The sequence below is a fragment of the Pleuronectes platessa genome, chromosome 16 (assembly GCF_947347685.1).
Source record: "Pleuronectes platessa chromosome 16, fPlePla1.1, whole genome shotgun sequence".
NCBI lineage: Eukaryota > Metazoa > Chordata > Actinopteri > Pleuronectiformes > Pleuronectidae > Pleuronectes > Pleuronectes platessa.
This window is the reverse complement of record NC_070641.1, coordinates 8,665,753-8,684,347: the sequence shown is the minus strand read 5'-3', so window position 1 is coordinate 8,684,347 and position 18,595 is coordinate 8,665,753. Positions and strand designations below refer to the sequence as shown.

At 41.7% G+C, this 18,595-nt stretch overlaps 2 protein-coding genes across 6 annotated transcripts; one reads left to right on the top strand and one right to left on the bottom strand.

Moving 5' to 3' along the window:
* Nucleotides 1-5: 5 nt before the first annotated feature.
* strada (STE20 related adaptor alpha) lies at nt 6-9,277 on the bottom strand. Of its 4 annotated transcripts, XM_053442863.1 has the most exons (13): nt 9,109-9,276; nt 8,130-8,193; nt 7,599-7,656; nt 6,373-6,401; nt 4,948-5,050; nt 4,294-4,415; nt 3,866-3,974; nt 3,619-3,742; nt 2,768-2,939; nt 2,462-2,566; nt 2,070-2,323; nt 1,926-1,968; nt 6-1,012 (listed from the first exon to the last, which is right to left on the bottom strand). In XM_053442863.1, the coding sequence occupies exons 2-13, from the start codon at nt 8,139-8,141 to the stop codon at nt 857-859; spliced, it is 1,287 nt and encodes a 428-aa protein (XP_053298838.1). In that variant the 5' UTR covers nt 8,142-8,193; nt 9,109-9,276; the 3' UTR covers nt 6-856. The 4 variants fall into 4 exon arrangements, with proteins under 4 accessions (XP_053298838.1, XP_053298841.1, XP_053298839.1 ...); XM_053442866.1 differs by lacking the exon at nt 7,599-7,656 and having other exon boundaries at nt 9,109-9,277; XM_053442864.1 differs by lacking the exons at nt 6,373-6,401; nt 7,599-7,656 and having other exon boundaries at nt 9,109-9,275.
* On the top strand, nt 9,272-16,815 carry ddx42 (DEAD (Asp-Glu-Ala-Asp) box helicase 42). 2 transcript variants are annotated; one of them, XM_053442860.1, is made up of 18 exons: nt 9,272-9,364; nt 10,353-10,574; nt 10,689-10,848; nt 10,941-11,002; nt 11,263-11,299; nt 11,679-11,831; nt 11,937-12,041; nt 12,223-12,342; nt 12,439-12,615; nt 12,722-12,850; nt 12,948-13,047; nt 13,131-13,178; nt 13,271-13,368; nt 13,464-13,740; nt 14,155-14,381; nt 14,482-14,592; nt 14,794-14,904; nt 15,405-16,815. In XM_053442860.1, exons 2-18 carry the CDS (start codon nt 10,360-10,362, stop codon nt 16,146-16,148), a joined length of 2,874 nt encoding a protein of 957 aa, XP_053298835.1. In that variant the 5' UTR covers nt 9,272-9,364; nt 10,353-10,359; the 3' UTR covers nt 16,149-16,815. The 2 variants fall into 2 exon arrangements, with proteins under 2 accessions (XP_053298835.1, XP_053298837.1); XM_053442862.1 differs by having other exon boundaries at nt 9,289-9,364; nt 10,358-10,574.
* The last annotated feature ends 1,780 nt before the right edge of the window (nt 16,816-18,595 follow it).

The window sequence follows — 18,595 nt, the reverse complement described above, 5'->3', positions numbered from 1 at the left end:
ACATCTTTAAAGTGAACAATGTTTATTGTTGAAGTTTAACATTTTCAACATGTTGCTTTGTCCTCACTGTCAAACACATGCAGACAAAACAAGCACCAACGTAACATTCATAATTGACATAAGTAACATCACGCCCAGAGTAAATTTGAGGAAATACATACGTCTGTGCTCTGACGGTTGAACTGAACCGGTGTTATACTTTGACCGTTGTGCAGCAAAGTGATGCGTAAAGCATGAGATGTGGTTTACACTGTAACACAGGCAAAGAGCGAAGAAATGCAGAAATGCATATACATGCCGACGGTTGAAGCTTTCCATCTGGTGTAGTGGTCTAACTGAGTCAGCTGTGAAGACTGGTGTGTTCTTATGTTGGTCTCACTGGGCAGATGGGCAACATCCAGGGGCCATGTTCCAACAAGAGGTAGAGAGTCCCCTCTGAATATTTAGAAGCAGCTTCCCTTCACTGGTACATTTTATGAGAGTCTTTGGGTTTTGGTCATATCTACATCCATAAACCCTTCGCTGACATATCAGCAACAGCATGAGGAGTCCTGTACTCCGGGGGAGCATTGTTATGAGAGAGTACAATCTGTAAACAGTTGTGTGTGTTGAAAGACAGAGCGAGAGGCAACCAGTGCAGTGCAAGAGTCTGTGCATATCTAGAGAACAAAAGCGTGCAAGAAACTCCAAAAAGAGGCAAGATGGCTGCTGGCTATTAACCTCTGAGAACATCGACTCCTTTCAGTTTGAAATTTGTGTTATTTACAAGGGGATCATAACAAAAACTATTCTCGTCCTGTGTGCGAGCGTTTCCCATCACAATCCTACAAGTGTCTCCCCACTGAGTCCTCCACCGTCAGAAGTCCCAGTCGTCGACCTCCAGGTGGCTGAGACCCGACTCCAGACCGGCCAGTCCAGACTGAGAGTCCTCTGGCTGGATGTTCCCAAAGCTGGTGATGGGCGTCACAGGCCGCAGCAGCTCAGGCAGCGCCTCTGAGGGCCGCCGTTTGATCTGAGCGAGAGAGAGAGAGAAAAAAAAACATTGGTTTTAATGCCGACTGGACTTCAGATCATCTATGATGTACAAAACGCATCGCAAGCTTCTTTGCTATTCTGGCTCCTAAATGGTGGAACGAGCTCCCTAATGACATCAGGACAGCAGAAAGTCTCCACATCTTTCGCCGCAAACTAAAAATCACCTCTTCTGACTATACCTTGATAAAAACAAGTTTGGTTTTCTTGAAGAAAATTGTACTTTCTCGATCCTTGTTTGTTTTTGTACCATCATGGTTGAATGCACTTATTGTAAATCTATATCTATAGCTAAATGAAATACAATGACATGTAATGTCAGCTGAGGCAACAGCAACTTAGGCAATGATTTTTGCCTTAGTTAATAAAAGTTAATAAGTTAATAAAAAATGTAAGTTAGGTTTGGTAATCGTGGAAAAAATAAATAGTAGAGGGGGCACAAAAGAAATGGAACCAATACAACCCACCCCCTCCAATCGTCCTTCCAGTCAAAGCTACACACCCAAAAAACAAGCACGCACTAACAACTGCTAGAAGTCGACTATAACGTGACTCAATCGCTAACTTCTGTAATCTCTGCTTCAGAGGTCTATGTCTCCGACTGGAGACTCTGGTCATGCACAGCGAGAGCAGAGGTAGGATGCACCCAAGCAGGCAGGTCAGTTAGTGACAGACGGGTACGCCAGCCAATCATTTCATTCTGTCCGAATGAATGTTTATTACATCCCTGCGAGTGCAACAGTCATCTGCCTTTCATACAACTATTTATTGATGGCTAACGAGACATGAAGAGGATTTCAACAAATAGTGTTTGAAAAAGTGTGTCAGTAACAACTTACCAGCCCTAACCTTAAGATAAATTCAGTAAGAGATAATTGTGATGTTTTACACACCTGTTTGAAGAAGGGGTGACCTATGAGAGTCGCGGCAGACGGCCTGACAGAAAACAACAAGAAAAAAAATCAGTTTGTTGCACCTCAAAACATTTAAAAAACATCTTATTAAATATTGAAGTGTGTTGGAAGACAAACGCAGACCTCCTTTCTGAGTCCCGCTGTAGACACAGCTCAACAAAGGCGTGGAAGTTCGTGGAGAAGGTTCTGTTGTATGGGTGCCCGGCTGACGAGGAGGAATGGTCTCCGTTGGAGCTCCTGACCCCTCCGGCTCCAGGGCACTCGCAGATCCCAGAGTCGGCCCCAGAGCGGGACGGTTTCATGGACAGCTCCTCTGGTGGAATAGTGGTGGTGTCCAGCAAACATGGCACTGTCCCATTTAGCTTCTCCAGCAACATCTGTGAACGTGAAGAGAGGAGTTGTAAAATATCTGTATTGGTATTTTACCATATATAAAAAAAAAATTCTAGCTGAGGTTTGCCCCCATTGTCTTTAGTATAAATAACTGATCAGGTATTATTTCAACAATCAATCACCTGTGTAGCTGGCATGTCTTTAAAGGGAACATGTCCATTTGCCAGTTCACAGGCTGTGATGCCGAGGCTGTAAATGTCCGACCGAGAGTCATAGCCTTCCAGGTTCTGTGGGAAAAAAAAAAAAAAGATACAAAATTATCCACTACTTTCCATTTCTTTCAGGCTTTACTCCTAATCCATGTGAGTGTTGCAGCATGAAAAAAATATAATCCATAGACCTTTGTTACAGAATAACATTTCCAGGTAGACTATAGTGAGAGACACAATATCATACAATGCTACTGTCTGTGTTGAGGACTACAGTACCTGTTGGAGCACTTCAGGGCTGAGCCAGGGAAGCACCTTGTTGCTGTACTGAGGAAAATCGTGAACAACTCTGGCTCTCTGACCATGACGGATCAGACTGAAGATACTCCGCAGCCCCGACATGCAAACCTGTCCATCCGCTGAGATCAACACGTGGCTGGCCTTCACACTCCTACACACAACCACACACAGTCAGTACAGTGAAAATCCAACTGGCCTGTATTGAATGTGGCTAGACTGGAATTTGATACATCAATATTGTCAATCAGTTAAATCCTAATGGACGTACAGAACCAGAAACAAGCAAAAAAAAAAGCTGAAATAATGAGTGTGGGTTGTGGTTCAGCAGATAAAGCGTCTCATTCACTATCATAAGGTCCCAATGGCTTTGTTAGCAGTGTGTGAATAGTGTATGATAAAAAAAGTAATATATATATAAGTGCTGTATGAATATGCGTGTGGGATTTTTTTTAATGTCACTTGTAGTGTAAAATGCTTTTAGAGGTTGATAAGAATAGAAAAGTCATTTATAAATACATTCCATTTACATATTGGTCCGTCCATTCTTTTTTTCAATTGAGATGTATAAACATACTGAACATGGTCGGGCTAAGTATACAAATAGCTGTAATTCCTAAATAAATAATGGGTTATTTTATTGCATTTTTTCAAATCCATTGTGGTAGAGCACAGAGGCAAACATTACAAAATAAAGTTTGGTATGTATTTCCTGGGTATTACACAACATAAAATGTCTCTAATAGTTACCAAATATGATGTTTGGATTTTTCACAACATTTATATCTGACACAAAACGACACATTTATCTTAGAAACTTGTCAGTGTCTTACCGGTGTACATATCCCATGTGGTGGATGTACTCCAGAGCTTTCAGCATGCCCAGCAGAATGTATGAGATGGTCAGCTCAGTCATTCCATCAGTGAAATGTGAGCAGATCAGATCTCTGGCTGAACCTGAGAAAATAATCAAACACAGATAAGCACGGACAGAGAGAGAGCTGTCCTCCATTTCACCCTGCATTAAAATATTGCTGACCAACTTGTATTGTGTATTAAGGGTTTAAGTCCATTTCTCACCATAAGCCATGAAGGGAGTGATGACCCACAGTTCATTTTCAGCTATAAAGACACTCTTGTAGGGAAGAATACTCGGGTGGTGGAACAACTTTGACACGTGAAGTTCGCTCTAAGAGGCAGAGGGAAAGAAAAGGTTGACATCTGACATTTTTGTCATCTTCTCTTCCTGTCTTCCTGACATCGTATTATGTCAGGACGACAGGAAGAGAAGATGATTCTGAATCTAATTTGGTTCTGAGGGCTGAGCAGGAAAGACAGGATGGTTAATTAGGACATGCACAACGGTTACACCAGGGTTACATAAGTGTTCACATGGAGGCAGGGAAATTAAAATAAATTATAGTTCATACACAGGACGGAAACAACTAAAGGGAATATGAATAATGTAGACTGATGGGAGTGGAGGAAGAGGGCAGACTGATGCAGACCTGCAGGTAGGCAACCATGTCATTAGTGCACGACTCCATGTCAATCCGTCGGATAGCTACGTGCTCCCCCGTGGGTCTGTATCGAGCCAGGTTCACGGTCATCAATTCCTCCAAGCCCCGGCCTAAAACACAGACAACAATGACTTAATGATAATCATAACCTTTTTTTTTTTCATGACGGTTTTCAGAACACTCAATGCAACTTGTGGTTTTTTGACCACATATGTGTTAAATGGTTATTATATGTTTACTTATGCTTTGTGGTACTCTGTTTACAAGGTCGGGTTCAAAGGTAAAAGGGTTTGACCTGTAACGCTTTGACCTGTGTTAACTAGGATGCAGTAAGGTAAATGAATGCTAACCCTGTGTCCGCCTCGTCAATATACCACACAACTTAACAATACATTAGATATAAACATGTGAATAATTAGAGTAAAACTAAAGACTAAAATCCTATTAGAGAGGCACAGACAAGATAACATGGGGTTATGTTGGGTAAACTCATCTAAACAGATGTGTTTTAATTGTAGACTTGAAATTTCCAATAAGGTCCAGCTGAGGTGTGTGAGGTGTCAGAGAGTTCCAGTGTCATGGTGCAGAGAAGCTGAAGGCTTTGGCACCTAGAGTGCTTAGTGTGCATTTGTCTTCACATACCAATAACGGTGAGGACCTCATATGAGCTGCCGTCAGGGAGGAAGCTGCCCATGGTGTCCCGACGAGGGAGGGAGCTCAGACTCTCCTGACTGTTCTCATGGGCCTGAACGTAAGATGAGAAGAAACAGAGCAAATGAAGATGGGCTGTGACACTGACTCCACAAGTTACGGTGTAGGCTTGATAAGTGACTAAGAAAGCAAAACATCACCAAAGTGTTACCGAGGTGTTAGTGTGACTCGTGGCACCAAAGACAACAAACAAAAACAGGACTGGTACTCAAACCACCACCAGCATAAAAATGTTTAAGAATACACTACTTTAGGTGCATTTATTAAAACATCTTCCAATACAATAGCACAAATTAATATAAAATGGTGTACACACATTGCATATGTCATCATGTCTTTAGTTAAAAAGTATTTTCGACATGTGCATCACAGGTAAGCTTAATATATTATTCTTGGCAGTGAGAACTCCTGAATTCCATCCATTTCTTGACATTCATATGATGGAAATGGAGAGATTTCAGAAGCAAGCTGTGGCGGCCAATGGAAGTGAGTTGTATGAATATTTGGAGTGTTTCAATGGTGACCACACTGAAGACACGCAGTCAAAACTAAAATAGTGGATTTCTTTATGGGAAACTGTCGCACGAGCTAGAGATGACGATTTCCAAAATCAAGATCAGCTGACCGTTCCAAATCGTGACTTCTGTCGTATGTAAACCTGAGACATTTCTCTGGGGCTTGACAGCAAAGTCAAACATGCTATGGCAGCCATCACTTTAGGGAACATCTGTAAATGCTGATCCGATCACATGGGGTACATTGGAGACTGCCAATGTGATCAGCTTCTGAAGGAGTTACCATGCGTTCCTAAGGCCGAACACATGGAACTCCCTCCGTCTACAGCCTGCAGGACATCACAGTGAAGTGTGACAGTACACCAGTTCACCATCAAACCAACAAGTCTACAGCACAGACAGGCAGTGTCAAACATTTAGCACTCACATCACAAAATATAATTGGCAACCTAACAGACTTTTTCAGTGAGGCAACTAAAACACACCAAAATCTAAACAGAACAGTTGCCATGAGCACATCATGACAACTGCAAACTAAACACTTGGGCAGAAGTGTTATGGCTGAATGAGAGGATTATTTGACCTCTTTAAGGTTCCCAGTACACTCAACCATTTCCCTGTACTGTCCAGCCTGCGTGAGTGGAATGAGATGACCTTCTGAGCTACGAGCATGGACAGTGCGTGTTATGAGCGGAACACTCATGCATACATAAAATGTGCAAAGCCCCAGGGGTTTGTGGATTCCTCTACATTGAGCTCTGTATGCGCACGTACACATGCCAGCACATACACAAAGGCCAAACGGGTGATGACGATGCAGTGACAGGAGTACCACACTTACTTTCCTGTGAGAGAGTCCCTGAGCTTGCTCTGGGGTAGAAAAACCACATCAATGACATGAACACACACAAAACAAAAAGAGGATCTGCTTCTAAAGCTGCTCTTGAACCGGGACACAGCCTCTGGCAGAGGGAGTTTGCTGCATGCCGCAGAGTTTCACTGATGATCTTTGCTGGTTTTCCTATCACGAGCAGGATTCATCTGAAAAAAGTAGCTTAGAGCGACTAAATGAAACTACTATCATTACAGCCTGTTTTCATGATAAGCTCTGGGAACATGATTAAACTGAAACTGCACTGCAACAGCAAAAATGAACTGTAGCTGCAGCAAATTGCTAATTTCTGAATAACAATCTGGCTTCAATATTCTACTATCACAAATGAATTAGATTAAAAAATAATCCAGATAAATCCAGCAAGTTCTGTCCAAATATTATGAAAGGCAATGGAATCATGGAACAGCAAATATATTAAATTATACACTGGAACAAACATGCAACACTGAGCAATGATTGGCCAGTGAGGAAATGAAAATGTAGCAAAGCTTGCAAAGAAAGAAAGCTTTTTCCACAGAATCCCAAAACCAGAGAAATACGGCATTTAAAAAAGTTTAACAAACTACTTCTACACAGCTAGAATTGCCAATAACATGAAAGCTTTTTCCACTCAGCTAATAAGCTAAAAGTGCCCTAATATTTATAGTGGGCTCATTATGCATGAATGCAACAATGAGGCCCATATCAGAACATACTAGCCAAAACCAAACTGCTCAAAACATAGTTGTACCTACATCTAACATGCTAGAAGTAAAATTCAAGCAAATGTGTTTAAATAAAACAACAGTCACCACAAGAAGAAAAAGCCTAATTTAGTTATAATTGCAAATAAAAATATTCAACAGCCAAAAAGCTAATTTAAATTCCTTTAAAACACAGGATAAACATACCAGATTTACACAAGTCACAGAAAGCATTAAATAAAATGGCAAAAACGTTTATATATGTGACAAGCCCAAATTGGACAGGAACTAAAAAGTTATTTTGCAAATGCCTCTGCTGATAAGTTACTATAGCAAAGAACTATGATGCAAAAGCAGGCCAGAGGGGGAACAGATGACGGGGAGGCAGAGGAGTTTTTTGTTTGTGCTCATAAAGGGACAAGTGTGTAAGCAGTGGTTTGGGAAAGCTGAACCCTTTTGCTGTGAGTTGGTATTGACCTCGAACCTCACCTCCAAATAACTCCAAATCCCGCAGGCTCTCCACACTCAATTTCTCAGATACCCAACGCTGACAGAAACAGAGGTTAAATGACGGACATGGGAACAAAAAGAGAGGAAATGAAAGCAAGAGTAAGGAGAGAGGTTATACAGAAACATGACATATTTAAAGCTGAAGAAGCTGATGAAGATGTATCATGCTGATGATGGCCTAGTTTGCCACTCTTAAGGATTTCATGTGTAGGACGTGTGTAGAATTGAAAAGGCAGCATTTTAGAAAGTGCATGGTTAATAAGAAAGCTTATCTTTGTATAACTTACAATGAAACTAATAACTAGACATAATTAAATAATTATGATGACAGCAGTGTCTGGCTGCTACAAAATTATAGATATCATAGATGTTATTATAGCTTTCTCTAAGACCAAACACAATCTTTAAAACAAATATCGATCAAAGAAGAGAATTAGATTTAATCCTGAACTGGGAAACATGCCCTGTAAGCGTGGGTCTAAAATAGGCAGAACATGATAAACAACTTACAAGAAAAGACATGGATCCTCTTGTGGGTGTTACATACGATGCTGAAAACACGTCAAGGGAATATCTGTAAGAAAAAATAAACAACTGTTAAGAAGATGCATCTGTCTTCATCTCCATGTCTGTACTAATGATTTGCTGCTATTGCAATGCTAAAATTGATAATTTGTTGCTTCGTGTGTCTTGTATTTTGTGCTTCTGTGTTGAATATCTTAAACAGTACATGAAACTGCAATAACAACAGTCTCCTGATATCGTCTTCTATTTTATTACGTTATTTTCTAACTTATATTGCGCTGCATGATCATAATCGATGTCATTTAGTATTATTCAGGACACCTCTGTCCAGGGAATACAGAAGAAATAATGTCTAATGGTACAATTGTGGTAATGCTTATTAATATGTATTATCACTGTTAAATAAACCAATAAATATACAATACTCGTTACCAAAATAATGATTCATATTTCTAAAACAGAATACTTTCAATATCCGTAAGGATTGCACACATCTGTTGAACCGTAATAATATGTGAGCGTTTCAGTGATATCGTGTGAAATGAGGAATTGTGTTGCCATGGATGTTGTGCATATACGTTCTGACTCTTCATCGTGATATTAAACCTTAACTGGAAGATGATCTCTGTCAGTTGTTATTGTAAGTTCGATTGATAATGATAGTTTAGGTTCAAACCATGAACACTCGCGCTTTAATGGTGCTGTCATTGTACAATCGCATATACTGACTTCCAGTGACCGGAGTCGTAGTAGTTCGAAGAGTCCGTGAAAAACTTGAATCGCAAAAGACACACAGTCACAAAAATGTACTAAAGTAAATAGAAACAGCTCTTGGGCTCAGTTCTTGCTAATGTTGCGGGGATGGAGTGCGCAGGTTAGCATTCGTAAATGACCGTTAGCTACAGCAGCCACCAGGATTTTTATCAACAACATACTGCGTACTTCCGATGTCTTAGTGACTTACCAGTGTGATGTTCGGACGAGCAGCGCCTGGCTGGAGTAGTGTGATATTTCAGGAGAACTTGTTTAGCTGACCATCTTCTCCTGCGGGGTTTTCCTGACAGCTCTCTACTCCGCTCTCTCGGCTCACTACGGTGTGTCGCGTATTTACGACGCCACGCCCACGGAGAGACTCGGCGCGCACTGGTGACGTAAAGGGCACTTCTTCTCATGACAACACAGGCGCTGCAGGCTGGAGCATCTACAGGCGCCTGAAACAGGTGAATCACGGCGTTCGCCCGCGCTGCCTTCGCGCAGACACATGCAATCAAATGAGAAGTTGCGGTTTACTTCACGGGGATTTGACAAACAAAACTCTATTTGAGCCACATGAGCGAGCCTCTCCCACTCCCAACGCGGCCCTTATTTGCGGCCTTGAGCTAAAGCTAGCGCTATGTGTACACAAACCGTGGCCAGGGTTGAGGTGTTGTAATTTTCTAAAGCAAAGGAATATCCCGGAGCCGGCAGCTTGGTCCTGATTTTGTATCAACGTGTGTCGTCATATCTGGTAAACTGCTAACTAGCTTCATGCTAACGCTGTAGCGTCAGGTTGGCAGCCTGATATGACGAACCGTAGTTTGAAATGTGACCAATAATGTTGTCTGTTGCTTTGTAGCAGACATGCATGTCGCAGTGGACAATATTTCAAATGTCAATTAACTAATGTAAGCTATGGCACCAGCAGATAGACCCATCTTGTGTTTGTAACGTACGTTTGTTGATGCCTCTTCCCACATCGTGGCTCGCCGCTGCTAAAGGGATATATTACTCTAAGTATTGCCGCATTCGTCTACATTACTGCACAGTTAATGCTTTTTTTTAGCTTTATGTTGTCGTTATTTATCTGTATTATTGGGGTGGAGGAAATCCCTGTAAATTAAAGTGAAAGTATCTAAAAGATGAAGCCGTGGATTTGAAACCAAAAACGAGCAAAGCAAAGATGATGATCATGAGGGTGGCTCAGTTACTACTTATTATGACACAACTGTATTTCTCATGGAACCGTTATTAAGGAGCTAAATACACCAGAAAGAGATCCCTGAGGACTGACAGGCAAGCCAGTCCTCAGGGATCCCTTTTGCTAGGAAACATTTAGTTTGGAGCACCTTAATTAAAAGAACAACGCCGACGGATGAATATCCCACGTTGATATTAGGGGATAACACACATTTAAACTCTAAAGGCTTCTTTCCTCTCTTGTTTTCACAGCACAGTCATGAACTGGAACAAAGGTGGTCCGGGTATCAAGCGAGGGTTTGGGTTTGGAGGATTTTCTCTTGCAGGGAAAAAAGAGGAATCCGCCGCCCCACCTGACAAATCTCAAGCATCGTTTGGACCCCCAGGATCCAGTGGGGGATATGGGAAGAACCAGCAGCTCCCGTCGTTCTATAAAATAGGGACCAAAAGAGCGAATTTTGATGAGGAAAATGCGTGAGTAATACATTCCTCCCTTTACATTCCTCCACAGAGAGAACGGTCGGTGTGTAACGTTATTCCTACTATTGAATGAATTTTTAAAACTGCATCTTTCTCATTTTCAACTAGGTATTTTGAAGATGATGAAGAGGATTCCAGCAACAATGTTGATCTACCGTATATACCTGCAGAGAATTCGCCCACACGGCAGCAAATGCAGTCTGGTGGTGGTGGCGGCGGCTCAGACAGTGAGGATGACCCACTGGATGCCTTCATGGCAGAGGTTGAGGTGAGCAGATAATTTCACTGAAACAGATAGAAACTAGTTTATAATTTCAAATGCCTAATTTGCAGTTCTCTTGTTTTTTTCCTCTTCTTAAGAATCAAGCAGCGAAAGACATGAGGAAACTAGAGGAAAAGGAAAAAGAGAAAAAGTCAGCAAAGTAAGTGCTCATTTTACTCAGATTTATTCATTTATTTGACTTTTTTAGTCGCCTCTAAGGCTTTTATGTAGGTGTTTAATTTGACAGAGGAAAAAATATTGCTTAATTAAAACTAAATAATGGATCACACAGCAGTGTTTTTGCTGGTTTAATAGATATTATCAGGTAAGTAAAGTGTTCTTAGTCATAGTGGGATGTGGGCTGTCTTGGGTGTATGAACGAGCCGCAGGGAAGTTTTTTTTCTCCGCTTCTCATTTCAGGGGTATTCGCGATGACATTGAAGAAGAAGATGAACAAGTGAGTGAGCCCTCCAAAGTTTTTAATCCACTACATCGCTGATCAGAGAGGTCTCCGGACCGAATATTCCCCCTCTGATCTCTGTTCTTGTAACACTCCATGCCTTTCCTTCCAGCCGACCATGCAGGTTGCATATTAAAAATTATTATGACGCAGATGTTTTTCTTGTGTAGAGTATTCTTGTCATCTTAGAGAAAGCATGTTTGATTTTTGTTATTTATTTATGTCAGCTATACACAGAATTGTAAGCAGAATTTTGTCATCTTGTTGCAAAGCTGAACATCTCTCCAGGTATATTGTGCTTCTCTTTGTGTTGTGCGGATGCTGTGGTATGCAGCAATCTGGCTCAGTTTTACATGAGGTGCTCTGCTCTCTGCAGGAAGCCTACTTCCGCTACATGGCAGAGAATCCCACAGCCGGCCTGAGCCTGGAGGAAGAGGATGAAAATATTGATTATGACAGTGACGGGAACCCAATTGCCCCGACCACCAAGAAAATCATCTTGCCCCTTCCTCCTATTGACCACTCTGAGGTACGGTTGGTTTTAAGAATTTTGTCTCAACTATGGATCACCATTTTATGTTTTAATGTTGTGTTAAAGTATGTTGTTGTGATTTATGTGGCCCGTTTTTCCTAGATTGACTATCCACCATTTGAGAAAAACTTCTACATTGAGCACGAGGAGCTCATCAACCTGACAGGAATTCAAGTGTCGGAACTAAGGCAGAAACTGAACTTGCGGGTAAGTCCACAATTCACTTAATGCAAATGTTACTGTATAACTTGTATATTAACACTGTGGCTATGGTAATTAAGCAGACCTTTTACATGCCAAAAAATGAATAAACCACATGCTAATTGGAAAGAAAGTATAATCTCAGCACTTAAATATTTTTCCTGCTCCCTTTCTTTCTCATTCTCAGGTATCTGGTGCTGCCCCTCCAAAACCTTCGACCAGCTTTGCCCACTTCGCCTTCGATGAGCAGCTAATGCACGTAATCCGCAAGTCTGAGTTCACTCAGCCTACACCAATTCAGTGCCAGGTATAGTACAAGTTTATTTAATGGTTGCATTATACTTGAGTATCAATTAAAAAATTTTTAAATAATGATGAAGACATTCTATTGGTTTTGTTCTAGGGTGTGCCTATAGCTGTGTCTGGACGTGACATGATTGGTATTGCAAAAACTGGCAGTGGTAAAACTGCAGCTTTTATTTGGCCAATGCTGGTTCATATCATGGACCAGAAGGAGTTGGAAGCAGGAGAAGGGCCCATCGCAGTTATCGTGTGTCCCACCAGAGAACTTTGTCAGCAGGTAAGCAAAGGGAAGAGATCTTAAATTGAGATTTTGAAAGGTTAATTAATAGATTTGTTTTGCTGTAGTTCGTACACTAATGTGTGTGACTTTAAATGTTCACCAGATCCACACAGAATGTAAACGCTTTGGGAAAGCCTACTCATTGCGTTCTGTGGCAGTCTATGGAGGAGGAAGCATGTGGGAGCAAGCCAAGGCGCTGCAGGAGGGGGCAGAGATCGTGGTGTGCACTCCGGTAAGGGAACCACCTACCAACCGGGCTATTGTAAAGAAAACTTGCATTCCACTGCTGCACCAAACAGGAGGTTTAATGCTCATTTGTGTTTGCACAGGGTCGTCTGATTGACCATGTAAAAAAGAAGTCCACGTCCCTGCAGAGAGTGACCTACCTTGTCTTTGATGAGGCTGATCGCATGTTTGACATGGGCTTTGGTGGGTTGAAATGATCTGTCCTGTAACAAAGATGCCGTCGGCCTGTTTTATGCACTGCAGCTAATTCCTCCTTTCCCCTTCAGAATATCAGGTTAGGTCTGTCGCGAGCCATGTCCGCCCTGACAGACAGAGTAAGTGCATTAAGCGAACAGACTGTGTCATTGTCGTAAGTTGTCAGGCTTCAAAGTATCTTTAATTACTTTGGATATGATTTCCTCCACAGCTCTTTTGTTCAGTGCTACTTTTCGAAAGAAGATCGAAAGGCTGGCCAGAGACATCTTGACAGATCCTATCCGTGTGGTGCAGGGAGACATCGGAGAGGTACGTGGCATCAAACATCTGCCCCAAAAAAGCTCCACATAAGCTGCTTTATGCCTGTCATTGAAACATTAATATTGTGTTCCCTTTCTAACCAGGCCAATGAGGATGTGACCCAGGTCGTGGAGATGCTGCACAGTGGGACAGAAAAATGGGCCTGGCTGATCCGGCGGCTCGTAGAGTTTACCTCCTCTGGCTCTGTCCTTATCTTCGTTACCAAGAAGGCAAACTGTGAAGAACTGGCCACTAACCTGACGCAGGAGGGCTACAGCATTGGCCTCCTGCATGGAGATATGGACCAGAGTGAGAGGAACAAGGTCATCAGTGACTTCAAGAAGAAGAACTTGCCCGTTCTGGTGGCCACTGATGTTGCTGGTGAGTAGCCATTTCCTTCCCCCTTTGTTTAAACATCCACATGAAACTATTTATGTCAAGCATTTCTGGCATCTGAGCCTAACTGTGTAACCTTATTTAAAATACCCTAAGGGGAAAGTACCCCTAATAAACAAAGACTGGCCTCTTCCCCCGTCTGAGCGCACCACACTCCGGCTTCAAACATCGAGGGCTTCACTTCCTCCCTCACCCATTTATAACTTTTTGTGCTATAGAATAAAATTGAAAGCAATAGTAAACATATTTTACCATCTGCATATATCATCAATTCTCTGATAATTAACTTTTTGTACATTTTCCATATGTGAAAACAATAAAACGGACAACATGATCATTGCAACATTTTCTGTACGATAGAGAATTCAGGCGATTATAACAACTGTTATTCCTCCTCAGCTCGTGGTCTGGACATCCCTTCCATTCGCACGGTGGTGAACTACGATGTGGCGCGAGACATCGACACACACACGCACAGGATCGGTCGAACAGGTCGTGCTGGGGAGAAGGGTGTAGCTTACACCCTCCTTACCAACAAAGACACTACATTCGCTGGAGACCTTGTGCGAAATCTGGAGGGAGCCAATCAATCTGTTACTAAAGAGCTGATGGATTTAGCCATGCAGGTGAGATAAATAAGGAGAGGAATAAGCAAAGTTTTTCGTTAATTAGCCTAAACCATTTGTGTTTTGCGGTGGAATAATTTTTCTCTCTGTTGTTTCTCAGAATCCATGGTTTAGGAAATCCAGATTCAAGGGGGGTAAAGGAAAGAGGCCGAACATTGGAGGAGGTGGTCTTGGTTACAAAGAGAGACCAGGCTTGGGAGCGGAAAGTTCTGTAAGTTATTGATTACCGGACTGGAAATCTGCTTGTCACTGTCAATGCAATCATTATTCTATGCTTGATAAAAATAAACCAATGATTATTGCTGACTGAACATCCGATCTCTGACCATCTGACTATCAGAAACCTCTATGATGGCTAAGATATTTCCTTAGAAGACTCTAAGGAACGAGTTCTGCTCTGCTGTGTTTGCAGGAGCGTGGCAGCAGCAGCTTCTTGTCTTCCACTAGCAGCTTTGAGGGCTACGGCAAACCAGCTACTGGGGCGATGGGCGACCGCATGTCTGCAATGAAAAATGCCTTCCAGGTACAATTCTGTCTTTTCCACTAAATATAGTTTCATGGTTTTTTGATACAATTATCTTTTTCCCCTACCTGATTTCTTATTAAAACGTATTAATAGTGGCTGTTTTAATATGTTCCGATGTTTCTATCCTTAGACTTTGCACATGTACTGTAATTATTTTAAAATAAGCTTTTAGTTTGTGCTTGTACTAGTACCGCACAGGCTTATTATTTCCATATTTGTCACCTGCATCATGTTAAACTGTCTTTGTTGCCTTCCGTTTTCTTTTATGCAGTTGCAAATTTGCACTCACAGCAGTTATTAAATAATTAAAATGAATTGCTTAAGAAATGACTGACATTTCAAAACCCGGAGATTTATCAGTCCTGTCACCAACCTGAATATATATTTTGATTGTTTTATGTTACGAGGCAGTAAAATATTTACTTTGAACTTTCATCACACCTTGTTTTTCCTCCAGGCGGTTAATATCTCCTTCTCTATGCTTCCTCCTCCTCTAGGCTCAGTATAAAAGCCACTTTGTGGCAGCGTCCAGCGGCCCTCCTAAGCTCACTACCAAGTCTAACAGCTCGTCATGCTGGACCAGTGCTGGCAGTCTGAGCTCTGTGCCAACAGAGTCTCCTAATGGCTCAGAGAGGTCCCACAGTGCCACATTGTCAATGTCAGGCTTCACCAGTGCAGGCACCCTGAGCTCAGTGCCCCCCAGTCTAACCAGTTCACAGCACAGCTTCCCTCAGCCTCAGCCTCCGCCTCCCCCCCCTCCTCCACCTTCACCTCCCTCACAGAGAGACAGCTCACGGGAGAGACACGTTGAAGACCGTGGGCGCCATGGGGACAGTCACCACCGCCACAGTGACAGGAGCGACCGGCACAGCGGTGAAGATCGCCACAGCGACCGCGATCGGCACGGAGACAGAGAGCGTGACCGCTACGGGGAACGGGAGCGCCACAGCAGCAGCCGCCACGGCGACAGTCGCAACGGAGATGGGAGCAGGAGGGAAAGAGATGATCGGAGGAGCGACAGAGAAGGGGGAGACAGGGGTATTGGGGAGGGGAGGGACAGGGAAGGGGGAGACAGGGGTAGTGGGGAGGGGAGGGACAGGGAAGGGGGAGACAGGGGGAGCGGGGAGGGGAGGGACAGGGAAGGGGGAGACAGGGGGAGTGGGGAGGGGAGGGACAGGGAAGATGATAGCTTTGCCATTCCTGAACCACCAAAACGTAGAAAGAGCAGGTGGGACAACTAAAGAAAAAAGAATCAACACATCAGTAGAATAATTGATGCAACAACTGCTCCATGACAAGTTTGTCTGTGTAGGCAGAGAGCAGAGCATATCAGAGGCTGTTGCAGGCACAAGGCTGGAGGGGTAGGTTTACTGACACCAGTGTCAATTTGGCCTCAACAGTGTCAGACAGATCAACACAAGCAGCTCGGAGACAGCCACTGTACATACACCATCAGGACTGTTGTTATTATAAGTCAATAGGATCAAGCAATAGAGCTGTAACGAATCCTGTCAGTGAACAATTCCAAATTAGGGCGTGTTGGTTGTTGTCTTGTTTCTACTCACTGAGCCCCTAATATGCTTCTGTGCTTGCAAACCTGACAAATTTTCTTTTCCTTTAATGAATCTTTGCCAAGTGTGTTTGTGTATTTGCATTTTCTGTTCTACAAAGCTAACTGTTTGAACCGTTTCATTTTTTTCTATGGCGCTCTGTGATTTATGAACGGTCACACAAGTGCATAAAAAAAACCTATCAGTAGCTCTTTTTGTGTCTTGTATTCAAGTTTTAGTGAAGTGCCTTTCCCTGGCATTTAGTCCGTCTGCTTTCGACATGTGTTTTCAGGAACGAGGGGATTACAAGTGTTCAAATGGAAAAGGGGAAGTTTTAAATAAAAACACTTCTCTTGCATTTGTTTTTTTGTGTATTTTCTGTCACAAACAATCTGTCAGCCTTTCGGTTCAATCATAGAAAACAAATGTACATCAGAGGTTTATTTTCTTCAGAGATTTATTTTCTTATCACAGGACCCACCATCTGTAAATCCTTTTTTACCTTCTATTTTACACTCTGCTGTTTTTTATGGCTGATGTGGTTTTATTGGAATTTATGAGGCTGCGCAACAGACGTTATGACAGCTTTAAAATGACAGGGACCTTACACCTAGAGAACAAATAAATACATCTCTGTTGTGAACAGATAAACTAATAATGGGCTATGAACATACAAAATAGAATGTAAGGAAACATAAGGGGAAGCTTTTGAAATGGTCCTCAGATCCCTGACCTGAACATCTGTGGGTAGATCCTAAACATGATCTCTGTGCACTGCGGCTGACACTTGACCTCTTTCACAGCTTTAAGTGATCTGCCAGATAAACGTGTGAAAATTCCTAAATGAAGAATGGAAAGTCTGTTAGCCGGCTACAAATAACATTTTCAAGCTGATACCTGCCAAAGGGTGGTTACCTTGTAGGGTTTAGGTTGTATTTTTTATGTATTTTTGCTTCAGGGGATGTTTTTTCATTTCTATTGCTCACACCTTTATTTAGTGACAAACAGTGAAGGTGCCCTGTGGGATGGGAAGGTAGAATATAAATTAAAGCATCATAAAGGCAAGCAAAATAGTATTTGAGTTAATAAGTAGTTTTAAGGTTTGTTTTTGACACCGACATGGAGAAACAGCCGAAATTCAACAGATTTAGAAGGGATAGATCACTGATATCAGGCCAATAGTAATCTTCGCAAAAACAAACAACAAAATATGTTAAACATACTGCAAAAGGAACACAGAGGCAATTTTATACTTACAAAACTTAGAAAAAACATTAGAAAAAATTCACCTGATTTGAGTGGTTTGGACATTTTGAGACCAATATTGTTGGGATGAATGATTTCAGGAGGTCAGACCTTTTTCATTATGTCAGAGCATGAACCTATCATTTAACAAAGAGATGTCATAAAAACTTTTTTTATACCTTTATTGAAGTTAACACATATTACTTAGAAGAACACAAAGATCGTTCTCATCACATTCATTATAGTAATTCTAATGAAAATATACTAATGATATTTTGTCATGATGACAAACTCATGAAACAAGAAGGAAAAAGTAAAAAACGAATAAGTACACATACAGACTGTAGGGAAGGGAGATGTTAACATCAACATATGATGCAATTTTGTATGTTATTATTCCAAATCGTTCTGACCATAATTGGAAGATTCTAATAGATTCTGTGTTTGTTTTGTCTCCTAATCCCCGTTTAAATTCACTTCAACTTCAACTTTCAACTTTCAACCTTCAACTTTATTTGTCGTCAGTGGGCAATTAGTGTTTACAGCAAGGGGTAAAAGACATAAGATATAAACACATAAAAATATAAACACATAAACACATAAACACATAAACGTATAAAACCATTCAATTAGTTTTACAACAATCGTGTATTCCCACACACCCTTCCATCCCGTCACACCCACAGTCTAAACAGCAACAATAGTAGAAGGTAACATAAACATGTTAAATGAATTAATGACAATAACAGTAATTAACGTGTGTTTTATTTCGTATGCTAATAGGGGCCTATGAGTCTGAAATAAAACTAAACCAAATATACTCAGCAAAATTGTTTTTAAATTATTATTCATGAAACTATATTACAAATACAAACGAGGCACAGTTCAGTTTT

What these genes read in the sequence shown, in the direction of transcription:
- strada (XM_053442863.1), bottom strand. An exon ending in AAGACATGCCAGCTACACAG is followed by an intron (nt 2,324 to 2,461) that starts GTGATTGATTGT and finishes TCACGTTCACAG; the next exon opens with ATGTTGCTGGAGAAGCTAAA. An exon ending in GTCACCCCTTCTTCAAACAG is followed by an intron (nt 1,013 to 1,925) that starts GTGTGTAAAACA and finishes TCTCTCGCTCAG; the next exon opens with ATCAAACGGCGGCCCTCAGA.
- ddx42 (XM_053442860.1), top strand. Translation starts at nt 10,360, where the DNA reads ATGAACTGGAACAAAGGTGGTCCGGGTATCAAGCGAGGGTTTGGGTTT. An exon ending in CCTTCATGGCAGAGGTTGAG is followed by an intron (nt 10,849 to 10,940) that starts GTGAGCAGATAA and finishes CCTCTTCTTAAG; the next exon opens with AATCAAGCAGCGAAAGACAT. An exon ending in TTGAAGAAGAAGATGAACAA is followed by an intron (nt 11,300 to 11,678) that starts GTGAGTGAGCCC and finishes TGCTCTCTGCAG; the next exon opens with GAAGCCTACTTCCGCTACAT.